Source organism: Perognathus longimembris, chromosome 26 (assembly GCF_023159225.1).
Source record: "Perognathus longimembris pacificus isolate PPM17 chromosome 26, ASM2315922v1, whole genome shotgun sequence".
Taxonomy (NCBI): domain Eukaryota; kingdom Metazoa; phylum Chordata; class Mammalia; order Rodentia; family Heteromyidae; genus Perognathus; species Perognathus longimembris.
This window is the reverse complement of record NC_063186.1, coordinates 9,531,362-9,554,166: the sequence shown is the minus strand read 5'-3', so window position 1 is coordinate 9,554,166 and position 22,805 is coordinate 9,531,362. Positions and strand designations below refer to the sequence as shown.

Here is a 22,805-nt window from a genome sequence, read left to right as displayed (position 1 = left end):
GCACTTTGGTGTGAGCACACGAGGAAAGTTAGACACCAGCTGCCCTGTCTTCCAGTGGCCTTGGTCCAGCGACTTCCCCCATAGACCAGGGCACAGAAGCAGGTGAGGAAGGGAGCAAACACTGCCACCTGGCTTTTCTAGAACATCACAACGTGCCCCCCCAAACAGCACAGGGCGTTCACCAATGCCACACACACAGGGCAGTGCTACAGATCCAAGGCCTTGTGTAAGTGGCAGGAAGGAATGGGCAGGATATAGAGAGGGCAGTAGAGGCCCTGAAAGGGGGGGGGGGTCCCCTGGTCTACTCTAGACAGCTAGGACATCCCAGAGCAACTGTGTGTGTGTGTGCTGGACCTGGGGCTCGAACTCATGGCCTGAGTGCTGTCCCTGAGCTTTGCCACTCAAGGCTGGTGCTCTAGCACTTGAGCCACAGCTCCACTTGGGACTTGTGGGAGGTTCTTGGAAGAGAAGAGTCTCACAGACTCAGAGCTCAGCCTCCTGAGGAGCCGGGATTACAGGCGTGCGCTCCTAGAGCCGGGGCCCAGTGGGAAGTTTTCATTTCACATTTAGGGGAGACGGGCTTCCCCAAAGCAGCCAGTCTGGGGGTGGGAGGCCATGGGACACAGCGAGTCTGGCTGGGGGAGGGGAGGGTTCTTAGCAGCAAGTCAGCCCACCACACCCCACCTTGTCACCCAAGTGTCAACAAGGATGTAGGTGCTCTGAGCAGGGGGTTCCGGGTGCTACCGAGTCACCACGCACGGCTTCCGGAACGTTCCTGGAGGGTGACTGTACACTAGTCCCGCAAACTCCAGCGGGACCTGAAATGTCCTTGTCTGCAGCAATCAGTGCCCGCCCCAGGGGGTCACCGTGGAGATGACGTCACTGGTGGGCGGGGACCGTGACCAGAGCTTCCTCGGGAGGCCTTGAGATGTCTACATTCTGTATAACAACAGCAAAAAAAGACAAACCAAAAGGGGAGCCTGCATCAGGAAGGAAGGGGACCCCACCCAGGCCCCCCACCCCCACCCCGCTTCTTCACAAGGATTCTGGACCCTGATCTGCCCTAAGTCACTCATGAGTTTCCTAAGGCACAGTGGCTAATGGCAACAGTGAGGTGTAATGGCAACAGTGGGGTGTAATGGCAACAGTGGGGTGTAAGATGTGACCCACTCACTTCTGTGGCTCTCCGGCTACCGCCATCTTCCCCCGACTTTCCCTGGTCCCAGGCTAGGCCTGAGCCAAATTCAGCCATGATGCCTGGGCAATAACCAGGATATAAGCCTAGCCTCAGGAATCACAGAGGGTAGAGGAGGCAGAGATCTGAGGATCCTGGTTCAAAGCCAGCTCGGGCAGGAACATCTGTGACTTTTATCTCCAATTTACCACCCCCAAAGCTGGAAGTGGCACTGTGGCTCGAAGTGGTAGAGCGCTAGACCTTAAGCTGAAGAGCTCAGGGACAGTGCCCAGGCCCTGAGTTCAAGCCCCCAGGACTGGCACAAAACCAAATCTTTGGGAACACGGGTGGTGTTCTAGATAGATAGGAGGGAAGGCTCTGTTTAGTGTTGGATTCTGTAATACCATTTTATTTATTTACTTATATATTTTTTTGTCAGTCGTGGGGCTTGAACTCAGGGCCTGAGCACTGTCGCTGAGCTGCTTTTGCTCAAGGCTAGCCCTCTGCCACTTTGAGTCACAGCGCCACTTCCGGTCTTTTGGTGACTCATTGGAAATAAGAGTCTCATAGACTTTCCTGCCCAGGCTGGCTTCAAACCGTGATCCTCAGATCTCAGCCCCCTGAGTAGCTTGGATGACAGGCCTGAACTACCAGTGCCCGTTAGCAAAGGCCCAGGCTTAGACCTCCATGGTGGGTTTGCAGAGCACTGAACCCCACCCCAACTGGGGTGCTAATTACCTAGCCAGGTAGAGCAGCCCCCAGAGACGTCCCTAACCCCAGGGGTGGCGGGGTCTTGAGGAATCACCTAAGCAAGGGACAACAACAGCACCACCGAGGCAAACAGCTTGGGAAGAAGACCCAAGTTTCCCTCTGGTGAGTACCCCAGCTAGGATCCCTGATGATTGGGGAGTCCATCCCGCCCATCCGTGACGTCATTGCTACCTGAGGCCTGTCTCGATGTGTGTTCACCGCTGCCACGTTCAGGAAAATAGATTCCACTTTACAACCTGCCAAAGAAAAATAAAAGGCACATGTGGTTCCTGGTGTGTATGACATGGACTGCTTGTCTCAGTTGTTTTGGTTAATGGTTGGGCTTGAACTCAGGGCCTGGGTGCTGTCCCTGAGCTCTCTTGCTTTGAGCCACAGCTCCGCTTCCGGTTTTCTGGTGGTTCATTAGAGATGAGTCTCAAGAACTTTCCTTCCTGAGTTGGCTTTGAACCTCGATCCTTAGATCTCAGCCTCCCGAGGAGCTAGGATGACAGGCGGGAGCCGCCAGCACCTTGACTAACTAGCAAAAAGTCCAAAGTGGAGGTGTGGCTCAAGTGGTAGAGCACCAGCCTGGAGCAAAAAGAAAAGAGCAAAGGAACAGGATCCAAGCCCTGAGTTCAAGTCCTAGCGGTGCCACACACACACACACACACACACACACACACACACACACACACACACAATTGAGAAAGGGAAGAGCTGGGGGGGAAATGGGCCCTTCATGCGATTTCCAAGGGATTTCTAGAAAATCATGGAACTCTGCAGAGAGCCAAGATCCTAGCGACCCCCAAGTGAAGCCACGCAGAGCTTAGCTCACCATAAGCCACCGGGGTCAGCTTGAGGACGGTGTGCAGGGGACACTTGAGGTAGGGCAGCTGTTCTATAGAGAAAAGGAAAGGAAGGGCTAGCATGCCAGCCGGGAGACCCGGATGACAGCCCCGCCCTCTCCCTCCACGACCACGCCCACCCATGGCCACGCCCACCCGCGGCCACGCCCCCATCCCCAGGCACCAAAGCCGAGTCACCTGCAGCCTTGTCCAGGAAATAGGCCAGAAGGCAGCGCATGACAGCCTGGTGACAGATGACCAGCACATTCTCCTGCCGCTCCAGCTCCATGATGACCGGCTCCAGCCGCTGCACCAGGTCCTCGTAGGACTGCCAAGGGCAGAGCAGGGAAGATGTCCCTGAGGTTGGGGCTCTGGGACTAGAACTAGGGGGGGCGCAACCTGGGTCATGGCCCTGGAGTCTGCCACTCTGGAGATTAGAACAAATGCCTCCTCTAGCTGAACCCCAAGATGCCCGGCTCCAGAGGGGCGCTGGAGAGCGGGGAGGGGGGGTGGAAAGAGGACGACACCCCAATATACACCTCATCTCATGAGAAGGCTGGTCCCCCCCAGGCTCCCACCCCAAGGGGCCACCCGTGCCCATATGGTCCCACATCAAACCCTCCACCGTGAGCTTCCTCTGTCCACAATTTTGTGGGTTTTTTTTCTGTTCTATCAGTTGCGGGGCTTGAACTCAGGGCTTGGGTGCTGTCCCTGAGCTCTTCCGCTCAAGGCTAGCACTCTACCACTTGAGCTACAGCACCACTTCCGGTTTTCTGGTGGCTCACACCTGTCATCCTAGCTCCTTCGGAGGCTGAGATCTGAGGATCGTGGTTTGAAGCCAGCCCAGACAAGAGAGGCCTTGAGACTCAGATCTCCAATGAAGCACCCCAAAAAGCCAGGAGTGGAGCTGTGGCTCAAGTGGTTTCTGATTTGGGGCCTGGGTTGACCAGAGTCTTGGCTAAGGGAAGGGAATCAATGTAAGTGTGGTGTATAGTGATCCTGTCTATCTGGGGAAGGTTCTAGAAGTGGAGCCAGGCTGGAGATGGCACTTGGAGCTACACAGACATCAGCATCTGCTCCCCCCATCCTGTGGCAAGTGGAGACATGCAGAGGAAAGCCAAAGGTCCAAGCCGCTCGAGGATCCTTTTTTTTTTTTTTTTTTTTTGGCCAGTCCTGGGCCTTGAACTCAGGGCCTGAGCACTGTCCCTGGCTTCTTCCCGCTCAAGGCTAGCACTCTGCCACTTGAGCCACAGCGCCGCTTCTGGCCATTTTCTGTATATGTGGTGCTGGGGAATCGAACCTAGAGCCTCGTGTATCCGAGGCAGGCACTCTTGCCACTAGGCTATAACCCCAGCCCTCGAGGATCCTTGCGGAAGGGAACCACCTGGGGAATAGCTAGTGGGGGGCTGTGAGCCGCCATCTCTAGGGGTCCTCAGAAGACCAAACCCTGTGGATGCCTCAGGCCCTTGCCCTTCCCAACTCTCCATCCCTCTGTGAGATCGGATGGCTCTCAGAACTGGAGGCCTGGCCTGGAAACCCATTCCCAGGGTGGGCTCCTGGAGCCAGGTGGACACAGGAAGTGCTCCCTGCGTAGTGCTCCCTGGGTGGTGCTCCCTGCGTAGTGCTCCCTGGCAGGCAGCAGGTCTGAGGACTAGGCCCCCAAACCCCACTTACCTCTCCTTTGGGGTACCGGTATCTGTACTTGTCCTGATCCCGCAGGGCAAACTCCAGTGGATAATGATCCTGGATTTCCTCGTACGTCATTTCCTCACAGACACCCTAGGGAGACGCACGGCCATGGTCACCCACCACGCTGTGGGGGGAGGGGCGATTCTGGGGGGAGGGGGACAGGGGAGATCCATTGAAAGCGCTTCAACGAGCAGGGTGCTGGTGGCTCCCGCCTGTCATCCCAGCTCCTCAGGAGGCTGAGATCTGAGGATCAAGGTTCAAAGCCAGCCTGGGTAGGAAAGTTCATGAGACTCTGATCTCCAAGGAACCACCAGAAAACCGGAAGTGGCGCTGTGGCTCAAGTGGTAGAGTGCTAACCTTGAGCAGAATTGCTCAGGGACAGTGCCCAGGCCCTGACTTCAAGCCCCAGGACACACACGGACACACACACACACACACACACATTTTCCCTGGGCCCAGAGCTCTGTGGCCAGGAAAGGAAGAGGAGGGAAGGGCTGGGTACCGCATCAATCTCGTTGAGGACCTTCCATTGTTCATAGGGGACCCCCAGCGCCTCGGCTGTCTGAATCGTCCGTTTCATCTGGCTCGTCCACACCTTCAGATCCTTGATGTTCTGGTCGCTGATGAGCTGGGCCAGGCTCTTGGCAAACTGAAACACGTGACAAGCAAATTCTCACCCACAGATTCTGGGGTTGCCCTCTAAAGATCTGTCGTTCCCCCCCCCCCCCCAATAGCTGCCATGCTCTGCCTCTCAGAATAATTTCCTGGACATGCCACAGACACACACCACACACACACACACACACACACACACACACACACACACCACACTTCCAGTCGTTTCCTTTAATCCCACCCACCCCATCCTTGTGTCCTACAGTGTACAATCCACACATCAAAGCCTCAATGTGCCTCTCGCCTGTGGCAGAGCCATTAGCTACACTCTTGTTTTATGTTTGTCAGTCCTGGGGTTTGAACTCAGAGCCTGGGTGCTGTCTCTAAGCTCTTTTTGCTCAAGGCTAGCGCTCTACCACATGAGCCACAGCGCCATTTCTGGTTTTCTGGTGGTTTCATCAGAGAGGAGAGTGTTGTGGACTTTCCTGCCTGGGCTGGCCTCCAGCCTCGATCCTCAGATCTCAGCCTCCTGAGTATCTAGGATGACAGGCGTGAGCCACCAGCGCCCGGGCTCATGTTTGTTAACTGCGTCTCAAGGCTGGTGAACACACACCCAGAAGTATGGACGGCCAGGTACACACATGTGCACACACACACACACGGACCTCTCTGCCTCGGGAGGACAGTCCCGGGTCCCCTCCGATCCGGCCCTTGAGGTTGAGCTCGCTTTCTCCATGCCGGCAGAGGTAGATGGAGCGGGGAGTCACGTGGATATTCATGAGGTAATACACGATCCGGCTCTGGATGTGATCGGCCACGCGATTCACCACGTAGCTCTTCCCCACGTCCATGATTTTGATGTAGGAGAGCTCCCTTTGCAGGGGGGGGGGGGGAGAGATTATGATTGGGGTCAGGGACTTGGCTCCACCTGGCCAGCTACAGGAAGCAGCTGCAAAGCCTTAGCATCCTATTTCTGGCTGATGGGCGAGGGGTGCAGATGAAACAGGAACAAACCCCAGGGCGCACCCACAGACAAAGCCTTGTGGGCGGTGCCCTGTGCCCTTCCTGCTTCCAAAACGGTGGGTCATGGTTAGGCACCATTTGGCCAGTCCTGGGGCTTGAACTCAGGGCCTGGGCACTGTCCCTGAGCTTCTTTGACTCGAGGCTAGCACTCTACCCCTTGAGCCACAGCGCCACTTCCGGTTTCTTCTGCGATTGATTGGAAAGAAGAGTCTCTGGGACTTTCCTGCCCAGGCTGGCTTGGAACCTCAACCCTCAGATCTCAGCCTCCTGAGTAGCTGGGATGACAGGCGGGAGCCACCAGCACCCTGGCTCCTTCTCTGCTTTTGGAGGCGCCCCCCCCCCCCCCCCGCCAGCCCCACGGGGAGTTGTCATCACAGGCCGGGCTGCTGTCGTGCCTCACCTGTCCAGATCCTCATCTAGAGATTCGTAGGAGTTCTCGTAGCATTCAATGCGCCTCATGAAGTCCTCCGTGGCTTCGTCGCTGTCCCGGTTCACGTAGTCCGGGCTGCCCAGCTTCACTTGCTGCCCGAGCCAGACACAGAAGAGAGGGAGGAAAGCAAGGTGACAGGAGGCGGGGAAGGTGGCCTAGTGGTAGAGTGCTCGCCTCCCATGCACAAAGCCCTGGGTTTGAGTCCTCAGCACCACATATACAGAAAAAGCCGGAAGTGGCGCTGTGGCACACGTGGTAGAGTGCTAGCCTTGAGCAAAAGAAGCTCAGGGACAGTGCTCAGGCCTTGAGTTCAAGACCTGGGACTGGCAAAAGAAAAAAAAGAGTCAACCCAGATATGAGCCCATACCCAGGGCGGAAGTTCATAGGCCCAGACCGACTTCCGTTAGGCGGGACCCGCCACTCACCACAATGTTAGCAGCGATGACTTCAGGGTCCACGCAGACGGACTCCACGAAGAAGGTCTGTGGCAAAGGGCAGAAGCATCTGGGTGAGCAGGGAGGAAGGAGGCATAGACATGGCCGGATGTCTACTCTGGGATTTTTCCTCCCCTCCAAGGAGTCAGTCATGGGGCTTGAACTCAGGATTGCCCCTAAGCTCCTTTGCTCAAGGCTAGCCCTCTACCACTTGAGCCACAGCGCCACTTCTGGTTTCCTGGTGGTGCATGGGAGATAAGAATCTCACAGACATTCCTGCCCTGGCTGGCTTTGAACCTCCATCCTCAGATCTCAGCCTCCTGAGTCACTAGGATGAGTCCCACCAGTGTCCTGCATGCATCTCAGTAAGGCTCTAAAAGGAGCCCCATATCCAAAGGGCCTGGATATGCCTGAGATGGGAGAAGACTTACCTTGTAGCCATTCTGTTCCCCAAAATTAAAGATGGTGGCTCTTCGTTCCCGGGTGGTATTGGTTGCATCAAACACCTAGGACAAAACTGGGGTTACTTTAGCCTCCAGGCTTAATGGGAAAAAGGTAGAGGCCTGACAATATTTCTTTGATAAACCACGTCGGCCACTTTCTACAAACTTATTTGCATAATTCCTGTCACACAGACTAGACTTCATCTCTAATTTTATCTTGTTTCTCTCATTTTCCTCTCAACATTGTAAATACTTAGTTAATCTTTAAAAAAAATTCAGGGCTGGGGATATGGCCTAGTGGCAAGAGAGCTTGCCTCGTATACATGAGGCCCTGGGTTCGATTCCCCAGCACCACATATACAGAAAACGGCCAGAAGTGGCGCTGTGGCTCAAGTGGCAGAGTGCTAGCCTTGAGCAAAAGGAAGCCAGGGACAGTGCTCAGGCCCTGAGTTCAAGGCCCAGGACTGGCCAAAAAAAAAAAAAATTCAGATGCTCACACCAGTCATCCTAGCTGAGATCTGAGGATGGAGGTTCGAAGTCAGCCTGGGCAGGAAAGTCCGTGAGACTCTCATCTCCAATGAACCACCAGGAAACCGGAAGTGGCACTGTGGCTCAAGTGGTAGAGCACTAGGCTTGAGTGGAAAAAAAACAGGGACAGCACCCCGGTTGGGAGTTCAAGCTTTACAACCAACCCAAAAAAACAAAAAGAAAACCCACAAAGGAAAATGGAAGAGAGGGGGCTGGGAACATGGCGTAGTGGCAAGAGTGCTTGACTCATATACATGAAGCCCTGGGTTCAATTCCCCAGCTCCACATACATAGAAAATGCCAGAAGTGGCACTGTGGCTCAAGTGGTAGAGTGCTAGCCTTGAGCAAAAAGAAGCCAGGGACAGTGCTCAGGCCCAGCGTTCAAGCCCCAGGACTGGAAAAAAAAATGGAAGAGAGGATACAATTGGGGGCTGAGTTATATAGCTTTGCCGCCCCCCCCCACCCAGATACCCCAGCTCGGTTGGACCCCACCCTCCCTTTGGACTGGGGTTTAGCTGGCAGGTAAAGTCCCTTCCCGGGTCTCAGCTGATCCACGCCAGGAGAAATCACACGTGTGAAACAAGTAGGCATTGTGCTAGCCTTGACTTCTGGCACCCAGAGGCATTCTGGGTAAGTGGGAGGACTTCCATGTCTCCCAATATCAACTTTTGGGGTGCCATACTTACTGCCACGTGTCCCCCCTCCTCGCTGAGGAACCGCCGGACATCGCAGAGGGCTGCCAGGGCACATTGCCTTCAGAACAGAAAACACAGAGCGCAATAAATACTCAATGCAGCTGCAGGAAAGAAGCGACACACTTGAAAGATAGGAGAGGGCCAGCAACAGGGCCAATTGTGTGTGTGTGTGTGTGTGTGTGTGTGTGTGTGTGTGTGTGTGTGTGTCCTGGGGCTTGAACTCAGGGCCTGGGTGCTGTCCCTGAGCTCTTTCACTCAAGGCTAGCTCTCTACCACTTGAGCCACAGCGCCACTTCCGGTTTTCTGGTGGTTCATTGGAGATAAGGGTTTCATGGACTCTCCAGCTTAGGCTGGCTTTGAACCATGATCCTCAGATGTCAGTCTCCTGAGTAGCAAGGATGACAGGCGTGAGCCCCCAGTGCCTGTCCTATTTTCTTTTTTCCCATGTTTTCTTCTCTTTCCTTGGGATAACTTCTAACTGTTCTAAGAAGTTAAGGAGGAGCTGGACACTGGTGGCTCACACCTGTCATCCTAGCTACTCGGGAGGCTGAGATCTGAGGATCCCGGTTCAAAGCCAGCCTGGGCAGAAAAGCCCCCAGGAGACTCTTATCTCCATTACACTACTCAGAAAAAGCCAGAAGAGGCATTATGACATAAGTGGGAGAGTGCTAGCCTTGAGCAAAAGAAAAAAAAAGCTCAGGGACAGTGCCCAGGCCCTGAGTTCAAGCCCAGAACCAGCCAGCTTTGAGTTAACCCCAGCAATCTGAATGTCAGAGCCCCCTTTCTTTGTGCCTCATCCTTGCTGGACCCCAGGAATACAGGGGGTAAACACAGCCGGCTGTCCAAGTCCTACAGCGGGGAACTGCTGCCCCCTGGTGGTCAGATGTGGGATTCGCAGCTGTCTGGGGCAACCCATCCCCCTGTAGATTTGGGGAAGTCACTGGGGCTATTGCTCTTTGCTAATGGCTGAGCCCAGAACTGGTCTCTGACACCCTAGGCTGGCAGAGCTCCAGGAGGCACCGCTCCAAGAGGAAAAGGGAAGGGAGAGATTGGCTCCAGGCTGAGCTAAGCACCTTTCCCCACAGACACCCCAGCTTGGTGGAATCCCATCCTGCCATCCCACTAAGGGGGACTTCCTAATCCACATAAGACCTTTCAAAAGCACCCCCAAAGGGCTTGGAATATGGCCTAGGGGTAGAGTGCTCGCCTAGCATGCAGGAAGCCATGGGTTCAATTCCTCAGTGCCACATATACAGAAAAAGCCAGAAGTGGTGCTGTGGCTCAAGGGGTAGAGTGCTAGCCTTGAGACAAAGAAGCTCAGGGACAGCACCTAGGCCCTGAGTTCAAGCCCCAGGACCCGAAAACAACAACAACACCCCCCCTCCCAACAGCATAAGCTAGGCACAGATGGCTCATGTCTGCCTGTAATCCTAGCTGTTCAGAAGGCTGACATTTGAGGCACCTCAGCCCAGGAAAGGAAAAGTCCATGAGACTCTTTGTGTTTTCTTTTTTTTTCTTTTGCCAGTCCTGGGCCTTGAACTCAGGGCCTGAGCACTGTCCCTGGCTTCTTTTTGCTCAAGGCTAGCACTCTGCCACTTGAGCCACAGCGCCACTTCTGGCTTCTTGTAGCACTAAGGAATCGAACCCAGGGCTTCCTGCATGCTAGGCAAGCAACTCTACCACTGAGCCACATTCTCAGCTCCATAGCTAGGGTGCAGAAGCAGCTAAGTGTCACCCAACCGCTCAGCCCCAGAGGCTGATTCCCCACGGACCCTTCTCAACAGGGGACACCTTGACCCCTCCCCTCCCCCCGCCCATCCCAACACACTTACTTCCTGATTTTCAGGCCTTCTTCATTGTCTGGGAGGAAAAACTCAAACGATTTGTATGTTTTCACCATATTCCGGCGATACTGGCCCACATTGAATTCTGGGGGGGGGGGGGAGGAGAAAGCTCAGCGTTCAACAGAAAAGCAATCCTCCTCTTTTTCCTGGATCGGGAAGCCTTTCTCCAGGCCCTGCCCACCCCACCCAGCCTCTTCTCCCCCTTCCTCCCCCCCTCCCCAGGCCCCAATCCCCTCAGAGACGCACCCCGCGTGGGCACGCCGATCCAGTTCAGGTATCGAGTCAGCTTCTTGGAAATGTAGGTTTTGCCCCTGGCAGGCAGGCCTACCATGACAATGAGGGTCGGGCAGTTGGTCATACAAACTGGAAAGCAAGCCGGGCACGGGGTTAAATAGGGTGGCAGCCCTCCCCACCTCCTTGCCTGTGGTCTCCCAGCCTCAGAACCCACCTAGATCCAGCAAGATCTAGTCAGTGCCTGCTTCTCATTAAAAATAATAATAACATGGCATTGGTGGCTCACGCCTGTAATCCCAGCGACTCAAGAGGCTGGGAACTGGGGCTTGAACTCAGGGCCTGGGCTCAGTTGCTGAGCCTCTCTGTGCTGTGCTCTATGACTTGAGCCACAGCACCATTTCTGGCTTTTATCTGAGTAGTTGATTGGAGATCAGAGTCTCAGGGACTTTCCTGCCCTGGTTGGCTTCGAACCACAATGCTCAGATCTCAGCCTCCTGAATGGTTAGGATGACAGGCGTGAGCCCCCCCAGTACTTATCTGGACTGTGATCCTTTACTGGAAACTGGGAGCTTTGATGTGCTTATCTGTAAAATGGGATAACAGCCCCTCTACTTGTGTGGAAAGCCAGCAGGCTTCTGGGAAGACAGAGCCTCTGCTTGCCTTAGCAACAGGCTAAACACACAGGCACCGTAGACTGTGTTGAGTGCACTTGAGACTTAGCCCATGGAGACCAGAAGCTAGTCCCACGTGGGGCCCAGCATAGAGGCCAGGACTCTGCTCACAGAGGGAGGTGGGGGGGACCTAGGATTCCCTTGCCAATGTGACCCGACCTGGGACATGGCCTTAAATGAGGAAATGTAGTGGTAGAGTATTTGCCTAACATGCACGAAGCCCTGGGTTCGATTCCTCAGCACCACATACACAGAAATGGCCGGAAGTGGCGCTGTGGCTCAAGTGGTAGAGTGTTAGTCTTGAGCAAAAAGAAGCTCAGGGATAGTGTCAAGTCCCTGAGTTCACGCTCCGGGCATTAAGAAAAAAAGAAAAAAAAAAAGCCAAGTGAGCAGTAGACAGGGTAGTCTAACAGGCCTGGGCACAAAAACAAGGTAATAAATGAGCTATCATCTCTGGTCTTTTAAGATAAGCTGCCAAGAAATGGCCCTGCAGATAAATCAAAGTTCACACACATATTCACAACAATACAGAGCCTATCTCAACTGTGGGGAAATTACAAACAGGCAGGGTAAAGAGGGAACATGCTACAGCCCTCAAAAAGCTTAGCCGGGGCTACAGCTCTGAGCTCACAGGCACACAACTACTAAGCAAATAGGACTGGGGAGGCAAGACCTCTAACCCAGACAAATGAGGAAGGAAATCTGAGGACAGATTGCCATGGCTTCCTTCTTTCTTTCATTTCCTGTAAATCTACTTGTAGGTTATCAAAGCGCTAGGAGCCCAAAGGCCTGAGTTGTTGTGGCAAGAGACAGTGTCATCCTACTCAATTCTGGATCCTTCTATGGGACCAAAGGGGCAGCCACAAGTCCCTGGAGTGGATTCCACAATCAATTCCTGACCTGCCATCTTGCTTCCTCTCTCCTAAGCCAAGCTGGGAAAGGAAGAGCTCTTTATTAAAAATAAAGCAGCCCGGAGCCAGATGTGGGGCCTCTGAAATCCTTGCTACTCAGGAGGCTGAGATCCGAAGATCAGAGTTCAAAGCCAGCCCCAGTAGGAAAGTCCGTGGGACACCCAAAAAACAGCCAGAAGGGGAGCTGTAGTTCAAAGTGGTAGAGCACTCCCTTTGAGCAAAAAACAAACAACAAAACAAAAAACAGCTAAAGGACAGTGCCCAGGACCTGAGTTCAAGCCCCAGTGTTGGCATAAATAAATACACATAAATGAATAAATGAATGTATAGAGCAAGGAGGCATGGTGGCTCTATCCTGAGAGGCCTCCTGTTGTCCTAAAGAACATACTAGTCTTATGCCCACATAGGAAGAAGAGCACTCACTAGCCTGGAACACAAGAGCTCAGGGACAGCATCCAGGCCCTGAGTTCAAGTCCTACCACCAACAGCAACAACAACAAAAGAACTCATTGTGTTTATGGATCATGGCCACCTCCTACCAGAACTCATAGTATGATCACAGATACACACACCTCGCTGTTCTGTGCACCTCAGGGTCAAAGTCTTGACCTCAGAAGGTCTACACACACCAGCCGGAGCTCACTCCCTTCCCTTATCACACAAAGCAGAGGTTGGGGTGTGAAGGAGAACCTGGCACAGCACAATTTCTGATCTCTGTTTATCTGTGCCACCAATGGGACTCCATGTTCTCCCAGGGCTTTGCCATGTTGCAAATTCATAACAATGTTTCAGTTACTCCTGAAACAACAACAACAACAAAAAAGGTTCTTCTCCCTGGTTGTAAGAAAAGGTGCAGCAGACTCCTTTAAAGACAAGCAGAAAGCCAAGGGTAGTGGATTAACCATGGAGGTTCACAGGAGAGGTAGATCATTTCGCACCCATTCCACACACATTTCTGCAGCTCTGGGAGACTTTCACCCTGCAGTTTTTTGCCTTTCAGCTGTGAATCTAGGTGGAGGTTTCTGGAATGGGTCAGGCCAAGGGGGAGCGGCTCACACTTAGAATCCAAGCTACTGGGGGAGGCTGAGATCTGAGGATCACAGTTCGAAGCTAACAGGGCAAGAAAGTCAAGAGACTCGGATCTCAAAGGAACCACCAGCAAACTGGAAAGGAAACTGTGGCTCCCCGTGGTAAAGCGCTAGCAAGACAGTGCCCAGGGCCTGGAGTTCCAGCCCCAGGGCCAGCACCAGTAAATAAGTAAATAAATAAAGATAAGTCAGCAGTGGGTGTGCCCTCATGGCCGATCCAGACTGACCACAACAGGTACAATCTTACTTCTCTAAAGTTCTTCCCAATTGTGGTTGTCAGGCCTAAGGGTATTTATGATCAGGCCTTGGGCTTGGGCCTGGCAAAGTTCTGGGGTCAGAGAGGTCAGGGGTCTTGCCTGGGGTCACAGACAGCAATCCCCCCCCCACACCCCAGACCACCTGCCCACTCTTCCTATAGGGGCCCGGGGAGAGGGGGCCCTCCCAGCGAGGGGGGGGACACAACAGGGGGACAAAGGGACCCACGATGATGGTGGCCCCCACTTGCCCCAGTGAAAGGGAGATGGCCACGGGATACCCGTCCCCCCCCCTGCGGTGCCCCCCCACCCTCCGGGCCACCACACACCCCTGTCAGCACGGCCTCACCGGCCCTCAGCCCCCACCGGTCCCGGCTCCCCTGCCATCACCCGTGTCCCCCACACCCCGTGCCCAGGTCGTCGGCCACCCACCCACCCACGTCCCGCGCTCGCTCTCTCTTTCTCCTTTCCCCCCCCCCCCCATCTCACCACCACGTTGGCAGGCGTGCAGAGCGGGCCGCCCATTGCTATACGGCATCCAGATCTTCTTCAGGGGGTTCTGGGTTAACTCGCGTGGGGACGCCATCCCCAGACCGGGATGCGTGGATGGAGCGCGACCCGGGCCGCCGCCGCCGCCGCCGCCGCCGCCGCTTCCCTCAGACCCAGCCGCCCGGCAACCGCGGCAGCAGCAGCAGCAGCAGCAGCAGCTGGGCCGCCTCGGGCCACCGCGAGGCCCCGCCCCCTCGGGCCACGCCCCTCTCCGAGCCGCCGCCACACCTGTCCATCTTCACACGGGGCCCGCCCACTAACCAGGCCCCACCCCCCATCAGGGGAGGGAAGGGCGGGGCTCGCCTGCTGGCGCGCATGCGCACCTCCCCTCATTCATTCATTCAATTTATTTATTTTGGAACGCAGCGCACCTCTCCCTCAGGCCAAGAATGAGACGGCGCATGCTCACCTCCCAAGTTGCTCAAGACCCGGATTTACGTAGGCCCGCCTCTTCGCCCTCCCATACCGTTATCACATTCGACCTCGACTGCGTCGATTTGCATAAGCCACGCCCTCCCCGCGCCGATGCAGCCCCGCCTCGGAGGCTACTTGGGCTTCCGCTTCTGGTTGAGCGACAAGGTCGGAGGCGGGGCCTGGGGCGGGGCTTGCGCGGTTTCCCCGCCCCCTCGGCCCGGCCAGGGCTGGACCTGAGACCAGGCTGGGTCCTGGCGTTGGGCTCTGATCACCCGGGCGTCCCGCTGGTCTCCCCCCCGCCTTTCTGCCCCGAGCCCCCCGGGGAGTCCGGGAGTGACCCACACTCAGCCCTCCCTGCGTCATGGACAGAGACATGGGACAAATCTCCGAGTGGATGGTGTTTACCTGGTGTTAGTCTCTGGGGAGCCGGAGTTAAACCCTCACCTACTTGGAACAAGTGCATGTGATCATGTGACCAAGTTATCTGGAGACTCATTAATATAATATGCCCTGGCAGGATCTGAATTCTCTTTCCAGGGTTTCATTCTTACCAAGGGAAGTTATAGGGATCAGCGTGTCCTTTTTTTTTTTTTTTTAATGTTTTAATGCAGCTCTGTCCCTTCGTGGGGGCAATAGGGTGTGGACATCAATATTACAAGATCTTTGTGGTAGATTAAAAATGCTAGGGAAGCGGCTGTTGTGGCTCAAAGTGGCCTTGCGCAAAAGAGCTCCGGGGACAGGGCCCAGGCCCTGAGTTCGAGCCCCACAACCAAAAATCATAATAAAAAACGGGGCTGGGAATATGGCCTAGTGGTAGAGTGCTTGCCTCCTAGACATGAAGCCCTGGGTTCGATTCCTCAGTACCACAGACAGAGAAAAAGCCGGAAGTGGCGCTGCGGCTCAAGTGGTAAGAGCGCTAGCCTTGAGTAAAAAGAAGCTCAGGGAGAGCGCCCAGGCCCTGAGTTCGAGCCCCAGGACTGGCACAAGACAAGTCAACGGCTGAGAAATCCATTCTATGATCTCCCACCCCTCTTTGAAAATGCACTGTAGGCAAGAGATAGATCCAGAAACTTAGGAGCTCGGGGGACCCTGTCCCCTATTTGGCCTCCGCTAATGACCTCAGCAGGCACCTACGTTCCATTTCTACCCAGCCCCACCTATCCAAACTGAATACTTTCTACCCTAGCTCTCCCAACACTGCCCTCTAGCGATGTCCTCCACCACCCCATTTTTGGCTGGGTCCTATTATTCACAAGTTCCCTCTGTCCAAGGAGCTGGAGACATGCAGAACAAACCTGACCTCATTCGTAGTAGGCACCACACCCCTTCCCAAGTGCTTCCTGCTACCTCCCTGCCTTGAGTCAGCCCTTCAACTCCTGATCCAACTCTTCAGAGGGTGACAAGGACCATTGACATGGAGGTGACACAGCCGACTGCACAGCAAATGAAGATGCTCCAAGGTCACCTGGATCTTCCCTGAAACCAGCTGTAGCTGTGTCTAACCCGGGGAAAATCCCTATCAAGGCAGGATCCACCATTTCCTCCTTCCTCATTCTCCTGTTACAGGATCCTAGCTCCACTCCCCAGAGGAGGTAGGAGGTAAAAACACTGCAGGAGCTGGGATCACACCCATCGGAAAGCTCATAATGGCCCCGGAGTCTTTTATGACTACCTGCCCCGATCCCTTAACACTCCTGTTTGCCTCTTGCACACTTTCAAGGCCACCTTGAAACCACTATGGCTTCCAAAAGCTCACCACCTCGCACCCCACCCTTCCCAACCCCCAACACTCATGGCTCCTCTAACATCCACCTCGTGAGGCTTGCCCCTTCTCCTCTTCCCCCAGAATCCTTGATGTTAGTCAGGAATTAGGGGTACTGAGGGCAGGGCAAGGAAGAAGGGTTAGGGCTATGTCCACATCCAGTCTGAGCCTGGTTCCTAGGAAATGCTGTATCTCTGTGCCTCCCACTCCAGCCCAGATGCCCCTGGACTGACCCAGACACACCCTCCGAAGTCCATACAAGCAACTGAAAGGTGGCTCAGTGGTAGCGTGCTCGCCTAGCATACATGAAGCCCTGGGTTTGATTCCTCAGCACCACATACACACAGAAAAAGCCAGAAGTGGCACTGTGGCCCAAGGGGTAGAGTGCTAGCAAAAGAGCAAAAGAATCTCAGGGATAGCACCTAGGCCCTGAGTTCAAGCCCCAGGAGTGGCAAAAGAAAAAAAAAAAAGGAAGAACAATCTATATTTGATCTATGGATATTCCCCAGTTCTCATTTCTTAGATAGGAAATGGAAGGTCCACGCTGGGGCAGAGTGGGGGTGGGGGAAATGGTCCCAATATCACAGAGCCAGCCCACGGTGCAGGAAAAAGACTCAGCTCAACTCCCAGCCTATTAAAAAAAAAATCTCACCTCCCACACTTTGCACGATTACCACACTTTTCATTTCCACGCCCTGGTTCTTGCTTGTTCCATCTAGCAGAAGGCCCTCCTTGCTTTCTGCTTCCTTGACATTAGGAGATCGCCTGTCATCCTAGCTACTCAGGAGGCTGAGATCTGAGGATGCTGGTTTGAAGGCGGGGAAGTCTAGGAGACTCTTTATCCCAATGAACCACCAAGAATCGCGGGAAGTGGAGCTGTGGCCCAAGTGGTAGAGTGCCAGCTTTGAGAGAAAAATCCAAGGGGCAGCACTCGGATCCTAATTTCAATCCTTATACTGACTGGCACACACACACACACACACACACACACACACACACGGTTGTCTCTCCCCAGGACACCTTAAAGTACACCAACTATCCTGTCCAGGTATGGAAGTGTACTGGGGTGTCAGGGTCCACTCGAGTGAAGAGGATTAGCTCAGCTTCCTCCCATCTGATCCTGGCTGGCTCAGCCTGGTTTGACTGCTAGTGTTCCCTCTCCTCTGACCACTGGACGGCCTCCTAGTGTCCCAGGCGAGAAGCCATGGGGCGATCAAAGTCCTCAGCTTTTCAGTTCTCAAGATTCCCTCTTTCCAGGCTGGATATCTGCTTCTCCATCCTGACCCAACCCACACTCCACCATTCACAGCAGAAAGACCCAGGAGCAAGCTGGGCACTCGAGCTACTCAGGAGGATGAGATCTGAGGATCACAGTTCAAAGCCAGCCTGGGCAGGAAAGTCCATGAGACGCTGATTTCCTGTGAACCACCAGGAAACCAGAAGTGGAGCTGTGGCTCAAGTGGTAGAGGGCTAGCCTTGAGCTGAAGAGCTCAGGGACAGGGCCCAGGCCCTGAGTTCAAGCCCCAGGACCAACCAACCAACAAACAACTAGGAGCTAAGAGCCTCAGTGAGTGCCACAGGAACTCATACAGCCACGTTACACAAGTGGGGATGTGCATACACAGATGCACATACAAACACACACACACTAGCTTTGCATCCAGACATGGGCACAGAGACACAGGCTAGGCCTGCCATTCTCTCTCGCCTCCCTTCCTCTTTGTTTCCCCCACCCAAGATGACTGATTGTGTGGCTGAGCTCAGGGAAGTTCCCATTAGTCCTCACCTTCCTCTTGCATTTCCAGGAAAACCATTATCCCCCACGAGCCCCTTGGGCCTAGCTCTCTCTCTCTCTCTCTCTCTGTGCCCTTCCATCTTGGGGAGGGGAGGGGGGTTGAGAATGATAGTTAGAAGCAGCCTGTAAATCCTGATCTGCATACTTCCTGCTTCCAGCCTGGCGAGGGGCATCCTGTAGGTGCTCAAAGGGATGCAGAACCAGCCCAGAGAAAGAAGTCACGAGCAAGTAAAAGTATACAGTCAGTGGCCCAAGGGGCTTAGAACCGGGCACACAGCAAGTCACACCACAGGATTAACTTCCTAAACAATTCCCTTGAACTCTCCAAAACACGGGGTGACCCTGGGTGTGTGTGTATGTGTGTGTGTGGGGGGGGGGGGGTGGGCCTAGATGAACATGACCCCTTTGGAGGGGGGCCAGTAAGGGGCAGTGTGGGACGGCCTCAAAGCAGTCCAGCTGGCTGTCCCTCCTCCTGGCTGAAGGAAGGCACTATTTATAGTCCCCCCCCCCACCAGCCCAGCCCCCCTCTCTTCTGTAAGGCCACAGTGTTAACCTCCTTTACAGGCCACTGGCAGGCTGGTGCCCCCCCACACCCCTTATACACAGAGAGACCCTCCCAACATCCTCACTCCCCCTCCAGCGGCTCTTTCACTGCCTCCCCCCCCCCAGGTCTCTTCCCAATTCCTTCCCTCCCCGCCCTTCTCCCTCCCTCCCCCATACCTACCCTGTCTGCTAGTCAATGGCCCTGGGTCAGTCAGAGAGCAACATCCTAAAGTGCCTCTGTCCATCCTGGCACTGAACTGGCCAGGGCCACCGACCCCCCCTCCTTACAGCTTGGGGAGGAGGAGGGTTAGCCCCGCCCCCGAGCAGCCCCACCTCTCCTGACGTGCTAGGCCCGCCCCCCTTCCCACCCACCCCCACCCCCAAGGCTGCTTTCCACTGGGCAATTCACAGGGGCCTCCCCGACAGGCAAGCAGCCACACTTGCTCATTATGGCCTCTCTCTGTCCTGTCAGGGCTGCTCAAGATCTGCCCTATTCCGGAGTGTCTCAGGAAGTCATTTCTAGCTCCAGCCTAGTAATGGAGGGAGGGAGGGAAATGTAAGATCAGGCAAAACCTACTACTTCCTAAGTAAGGGGATCAGGTCAGTGAAAAGAGGGTGCGTTGGCAGGGCTGGTGGTTCAGCCCTGTCATCCTAGCTACTCAGGAGGCTGAGATCTGAGCGGCATTGTCTGAAGCCAGCCCCGGGCTGGAAAGTCGGTGAGACTCTTAATTTCCAGTGAACCACCAAAAAAAAAAAAAAAAAAAAGCTGGAATCGGAGCTGTAACTCCAGTGGTAGGGTACCAGCCTTGAGTTACAAAGCATAGAGATAATGCCCAGGTGCGTGTACACACACACACACACACACACACACACACATACACACACACGGTGTGAAGAGACACAGTGTGAGCAGATGTGACTCAGCCATTATGCATCACGGCCTGTGTGCACACGACTGGCTGATTCTCTTGAATCCATCCTTCTGTCACCTGTCCATCCTTCTGTCACCTGACATTGATTGAGCACCTGCTGTAGCCACAACCTTCATGTATACTATATCAGATGATGCTACCAAAAAAAAAAAAAAAAGAAGAAGAAGAAGCTTGGTGGGAGGGCTGGGAATGTGGCTTAGAGTGCCGGCCTAGCAAGCATGAAGCCCTGGGTTCGATTCCTCAGTGCCACATACACAGAAAAAGCAGGAGGTGGCGCTGTGGCTCAAGGGGTGGAGTGCTGGCCTTGAGTAGAAAGAAGGCCTTACAGAAGCAGATCAGACCCATTGGTGGAGACTTGGGTGTTGAGACTCCTGAATGGGACAGTGACTACCATGTGGCCGCAGCCAGATGTTCGGAGGTGGTGGAGGAATCCAGATGTGGCGGGAGTCCACGTGGCCCTGGCTTGCGCGAGGGAAGGTGGAAGCGGTTCGCACACCTGGTAGACAGACACGCAGGTGTGTGGCCAGGTTCGGGATGGTAGTGACCTTGATGTAGCCATGTTGTCCTTGCTGTCCGGATGGAAGACTTCGGGGCGCTCCAGATGCGACGTGGCAGTGGTAAAAACAATATGGCGGTACCCACGGGCACTCTACCCAGATGGAGCACGCATCCAGCTGTTGCCTTCCTCCAGGATCTTCGGGTGAACCGTCACCCAATGTTATTTAGGAGCTCCTCCCTCACGCTTAGCGGCGGCCAACCCTGGCCAGAATGCGGGCATTGGCAGCCGCTCGCTCTCTGGCAGCCCGGCTCTGGGCTTGCTCCAGTAAAATCTGCAGGAGCCCCAGGGGGACATCCAGCGAGAGGGTCATGCGGGGGCCAAGGCGGGGGCCAGGACCAGGATGATTCCAGGAAATCGAGGGGCCCTTGGTGATCATGGAGGGACTCTTCGAGGTGGCAGGAGAGGGAGTGGTCGGGGGAGCGTTCTCTGAGGGAAGTTGGAAGGCTGGGATGGGGTTTGTTGGGACGGCCAGCACCCTGCCTAGCCACACAACCATCAGCACCAGTGGCACGCGTGTGGTCATCCTGTGGTCAGGCTGTAAGAGAAAACAGGCTTAAGGAAGGGGGGCTCTGGGGCTGGGAAGGTGGCTTAGTGGTAGAGTTGCTTGCCTAGCATGCATGAAGTCCTGGGTTCGATTCCTCAGTACCAGATACACAGAAAAAGCTGGAGTGGCACTGTGGGCTCAGGTGGTAGAGCGCTAGCTAGCCTTGAGCAAAAGAAGCTCAAGGACAGTGCTCAGGCCCTGAGTTCAAGCCCCAGGACTGGCCAAAAAAAAAAGAAGGGGACTCTGGTCAACTTTGGTCCACCATGAGTTCAAGCCCCAGAACCAACAACAACAATAACAAAAAACCAACAAAATTTTTTTTTTTTTTTTGGCCAGTCCTGGGCTTGGACTCAGGGCCTGAGCACTGTCCCTGGCTTCTTTTTGCTCAAGGCTAGCACTCTGCCACTTGAGCCACAGCACCACTTCTGGCCATTTTCTGTATATGTGGTGCTGGGGAATTGAACCCAGGGCCTCATGTATACGAGGCAAGCACCCTTGCCACTAGGCCATATCGCCAGCCCCAAACCAACAAATATTAAAAAGAGAATGAGAAAGAGAGAGACACACAGAAGAGACAGAGAGGCAAGGGGTGAGGGTGATAGAAACTACACTCAGACACAGATGGAATGATGGACAGACAAATTCAGAGAGAAATCAAGCATGGTGGCATACACCTACAAGTTTACCTTTCGGGAGGCTAAGATAGGAAGATTTGAAGTTAGAGGCCAGCCTAAAACTACAGAGCAAGTTCTAGGCCAGCCTAGGAAACTTGATCTAGAAACAAACACCTATCAAACAAGAAGATTCCAAGATAGAGAAATGGAAACATCCAGAGAGACAAAGCAGAAACAGTTATTAGTGAGAGAGCTTGCAACTTCTCCAGGAAGGACAGGATGAGGGGCTCTTGAAGCAGACCAGCCCAACACCCCAACACCTCCCAGGCCTAGGGATCATGTACCCCACAACCAACCCCCAAGATACCCCCCAAGGTACCCCCCAAGGTACCCACCAGGTACCCCCCAAGACTCCATCCCAACCCCATCCCAATCCTACCACTGTCGGCTTCCTCTGGGGATGGGTTGGGGCCACTAGATGCTCGGGCCCAGGCCAGGCAATGCTATCTTGTAGTGTGAACCTCTACCCCACTATTTATCTCCCCTGAGCCCCCCTCGAGTGGGAGCTGGGTATGTTTCCTGGCATGAGGCAGCGCCCCCTCTCGCCTATGACTCATCCTTTCCCGGGGAGCCCTATCATCATAGCTCCCACCATAGTGACTTTCAGGGCGTCAGTGTGCGGCTGAGGGTATCAGACAAGGATTGAGGTCAGGCAGCAGAATTCTGAACCTACGCGACATAACACTGACCCTTCCCCGGGGAGGTGTGTGTGTGTGGGGAATCTGCCTCCCCCAAACCCCCGATCTCCCCGAAAGAGTCACAACAAGGGCCTTTTAAAACAGCAGCTTTAATGCCCCTCCCTCCCCGAATCAGCACCATAGCACCAGAGGCTTGGGTCAGAGAGTCACATCTGCCCGCTGCCCTCCCCCTCCCCCTCCAAACACACACACACACACACACACACACACACACACACACACAGTGAATCATCTGCAATGGAGGCAGGAGCCACAATAGGGGTTTGTCCACTGGGGGGCGGAAGGGGGAGGGAAGGCCAGACCCGCAGGGCCAAGTCACTGAAACAGCGGATGCACGCATACTCTCTTGCTCACATGCACGATGGCCTCTAGCACCAAGGAGAAGACAGCAGGGCCCCTGCTGAGCCTTCGGGGGACGCTGACCCAACATCATCATCATCATCGTCTGGGCCTCAGCTCTGGGCAGCACCTGAGTAGGGTAAGTGGGGGAAATGGTTTTCAAGCCATATTAGAAAGACGGCAAGGCAACGCGGAGGGGCCAGTGGTTCAGGCCTTTCATCTTAGCGCCATGGGAGGCGGAGATGGGAGGGCTGCACTTTGAAGCCAGCCACTGCAGACCCATCCAGGGGACTTCTCTCCAATTAACCACATGGCTCAAAGTGGCAGAACATCAGCTTTGAGTGGAAAAAGCCTAATGGGCAGAACCC

The 22,805-nt window shown here is 54.7% G+C and overlaps 3 protein-coding genes across 5 annotated transcripts in view; all 3 read right to left on the bottom strand.

Moving 5' to 3' along the window:
* Positions 1–433: 433 nt before the first annotated feature.
* On the bottom strand, positions 434–18,943 carry Pfkfb4 (6-phosphofructo-2-kinase/fructose-2,6-biphosphatase 4). Of its 3 annotated transcripts, none has more exons than XM_048334599.1 (14): positions 18,873–18,943; positions 10,717–10,833; positions 10,459–10,555; positions 8,618–8,684; positions 7,392–7,466; positions 6,952–7,008; positions 6,497–6,618; positions 5,739–5,946; positions 4,961–5,107; positions 4,444–4,548; positions 2,968–3,097; positions 2,760–2,822; positions 2,117–2,181; positions 434–939 (listed from the first exon to the last, which is right to left on the bottom strand). In XM_048334599.1, the coding sequence occupies exons 1-14, from the start codon at positions 18,934–18,936 to the stop codon at positions 880–882; spliced, it is 1,377 nt and encodes a 458-aa protein (XP_048190556.1). In that variant the 5' UTR covers positions 18,937–18,943; the 3' UTR covers positions 434–879. The 3 variants fall into 3 exon arrangements, with proteins under 3 accessions (XP_048190556.1, XP_048190557.1, XP_048190555.1); XM_048334600.1 differs by lacking the exon at positions 18,873–18,943 and adding an exon at positions 17,006–17,196; XM_048334598.1 differs by lacking the exon at positions 18,873–18,943 and adding an exon at positions 14,118–14,290.
* A 1,423-nt stretch (positions 18,944–20,366) lies between these two features.
* On the bottom strand, positions 20,367–20,705 carry Ucn2 (urocortin 2). The gene has a single exon (XM_048334424.1). The coding sequence runs from the start codon at positions 20,703–20,705 to the stop codon at positions 20,367–20,369; it is 339 nt and encodes a 112-aa protein (XP_048190381.1).
* A 1,797-nt stretch (positions 20,706–22,502) lies between these two features.
* The window catches only part of Col7a1 (collagen type VII alpha 1 chain), a 36,086-nt gene continuing 35,783 nt past the window's right edge, over positions 22,503–22,805 (bottom strand). Inside the window, 1 exon segment of the mRNA XM_048334880.1 lies at positions 22,503–22,567. Coding sequence (XP_048190837.1) covers positions 22,551–22,567 — 17 coding nt within the window. The 3' untranslated portion in view covers positions 22,503–22,550.

Bases quoted from the DNA above. Each gene is read 5' to 3' on its own strand.
- Ucn2 (XM_048334424.1), bottom strand. From the start codon at position 20,705: ATGACCACACGCGTGCCACTGGTGCTGATGGTTGTGTGGCTAGGCAGG.
- Pfkfb4 (XM_048334598.1), bottom strand. From the start codon at position 14,214: ATGGCGTCCCCACGCGAGTTAACCCAGAACCCCCTGAAGAAGATCTGG. The intron at 8,685-10,458 runs GTAAGTGTGTTG...TCTGTTCTGAAG, and splicing joins GAAGGCCTGAAAATCAGGAA to GCAATGTGCCCTGGCAGCCC. The intron at 940-2,116 runs GTAGCAATGACG...GTTGTTATACAG, and splicing joins CACATCGAGACAGGCCTCAG to AATGTAGACATCTCAAGGCC.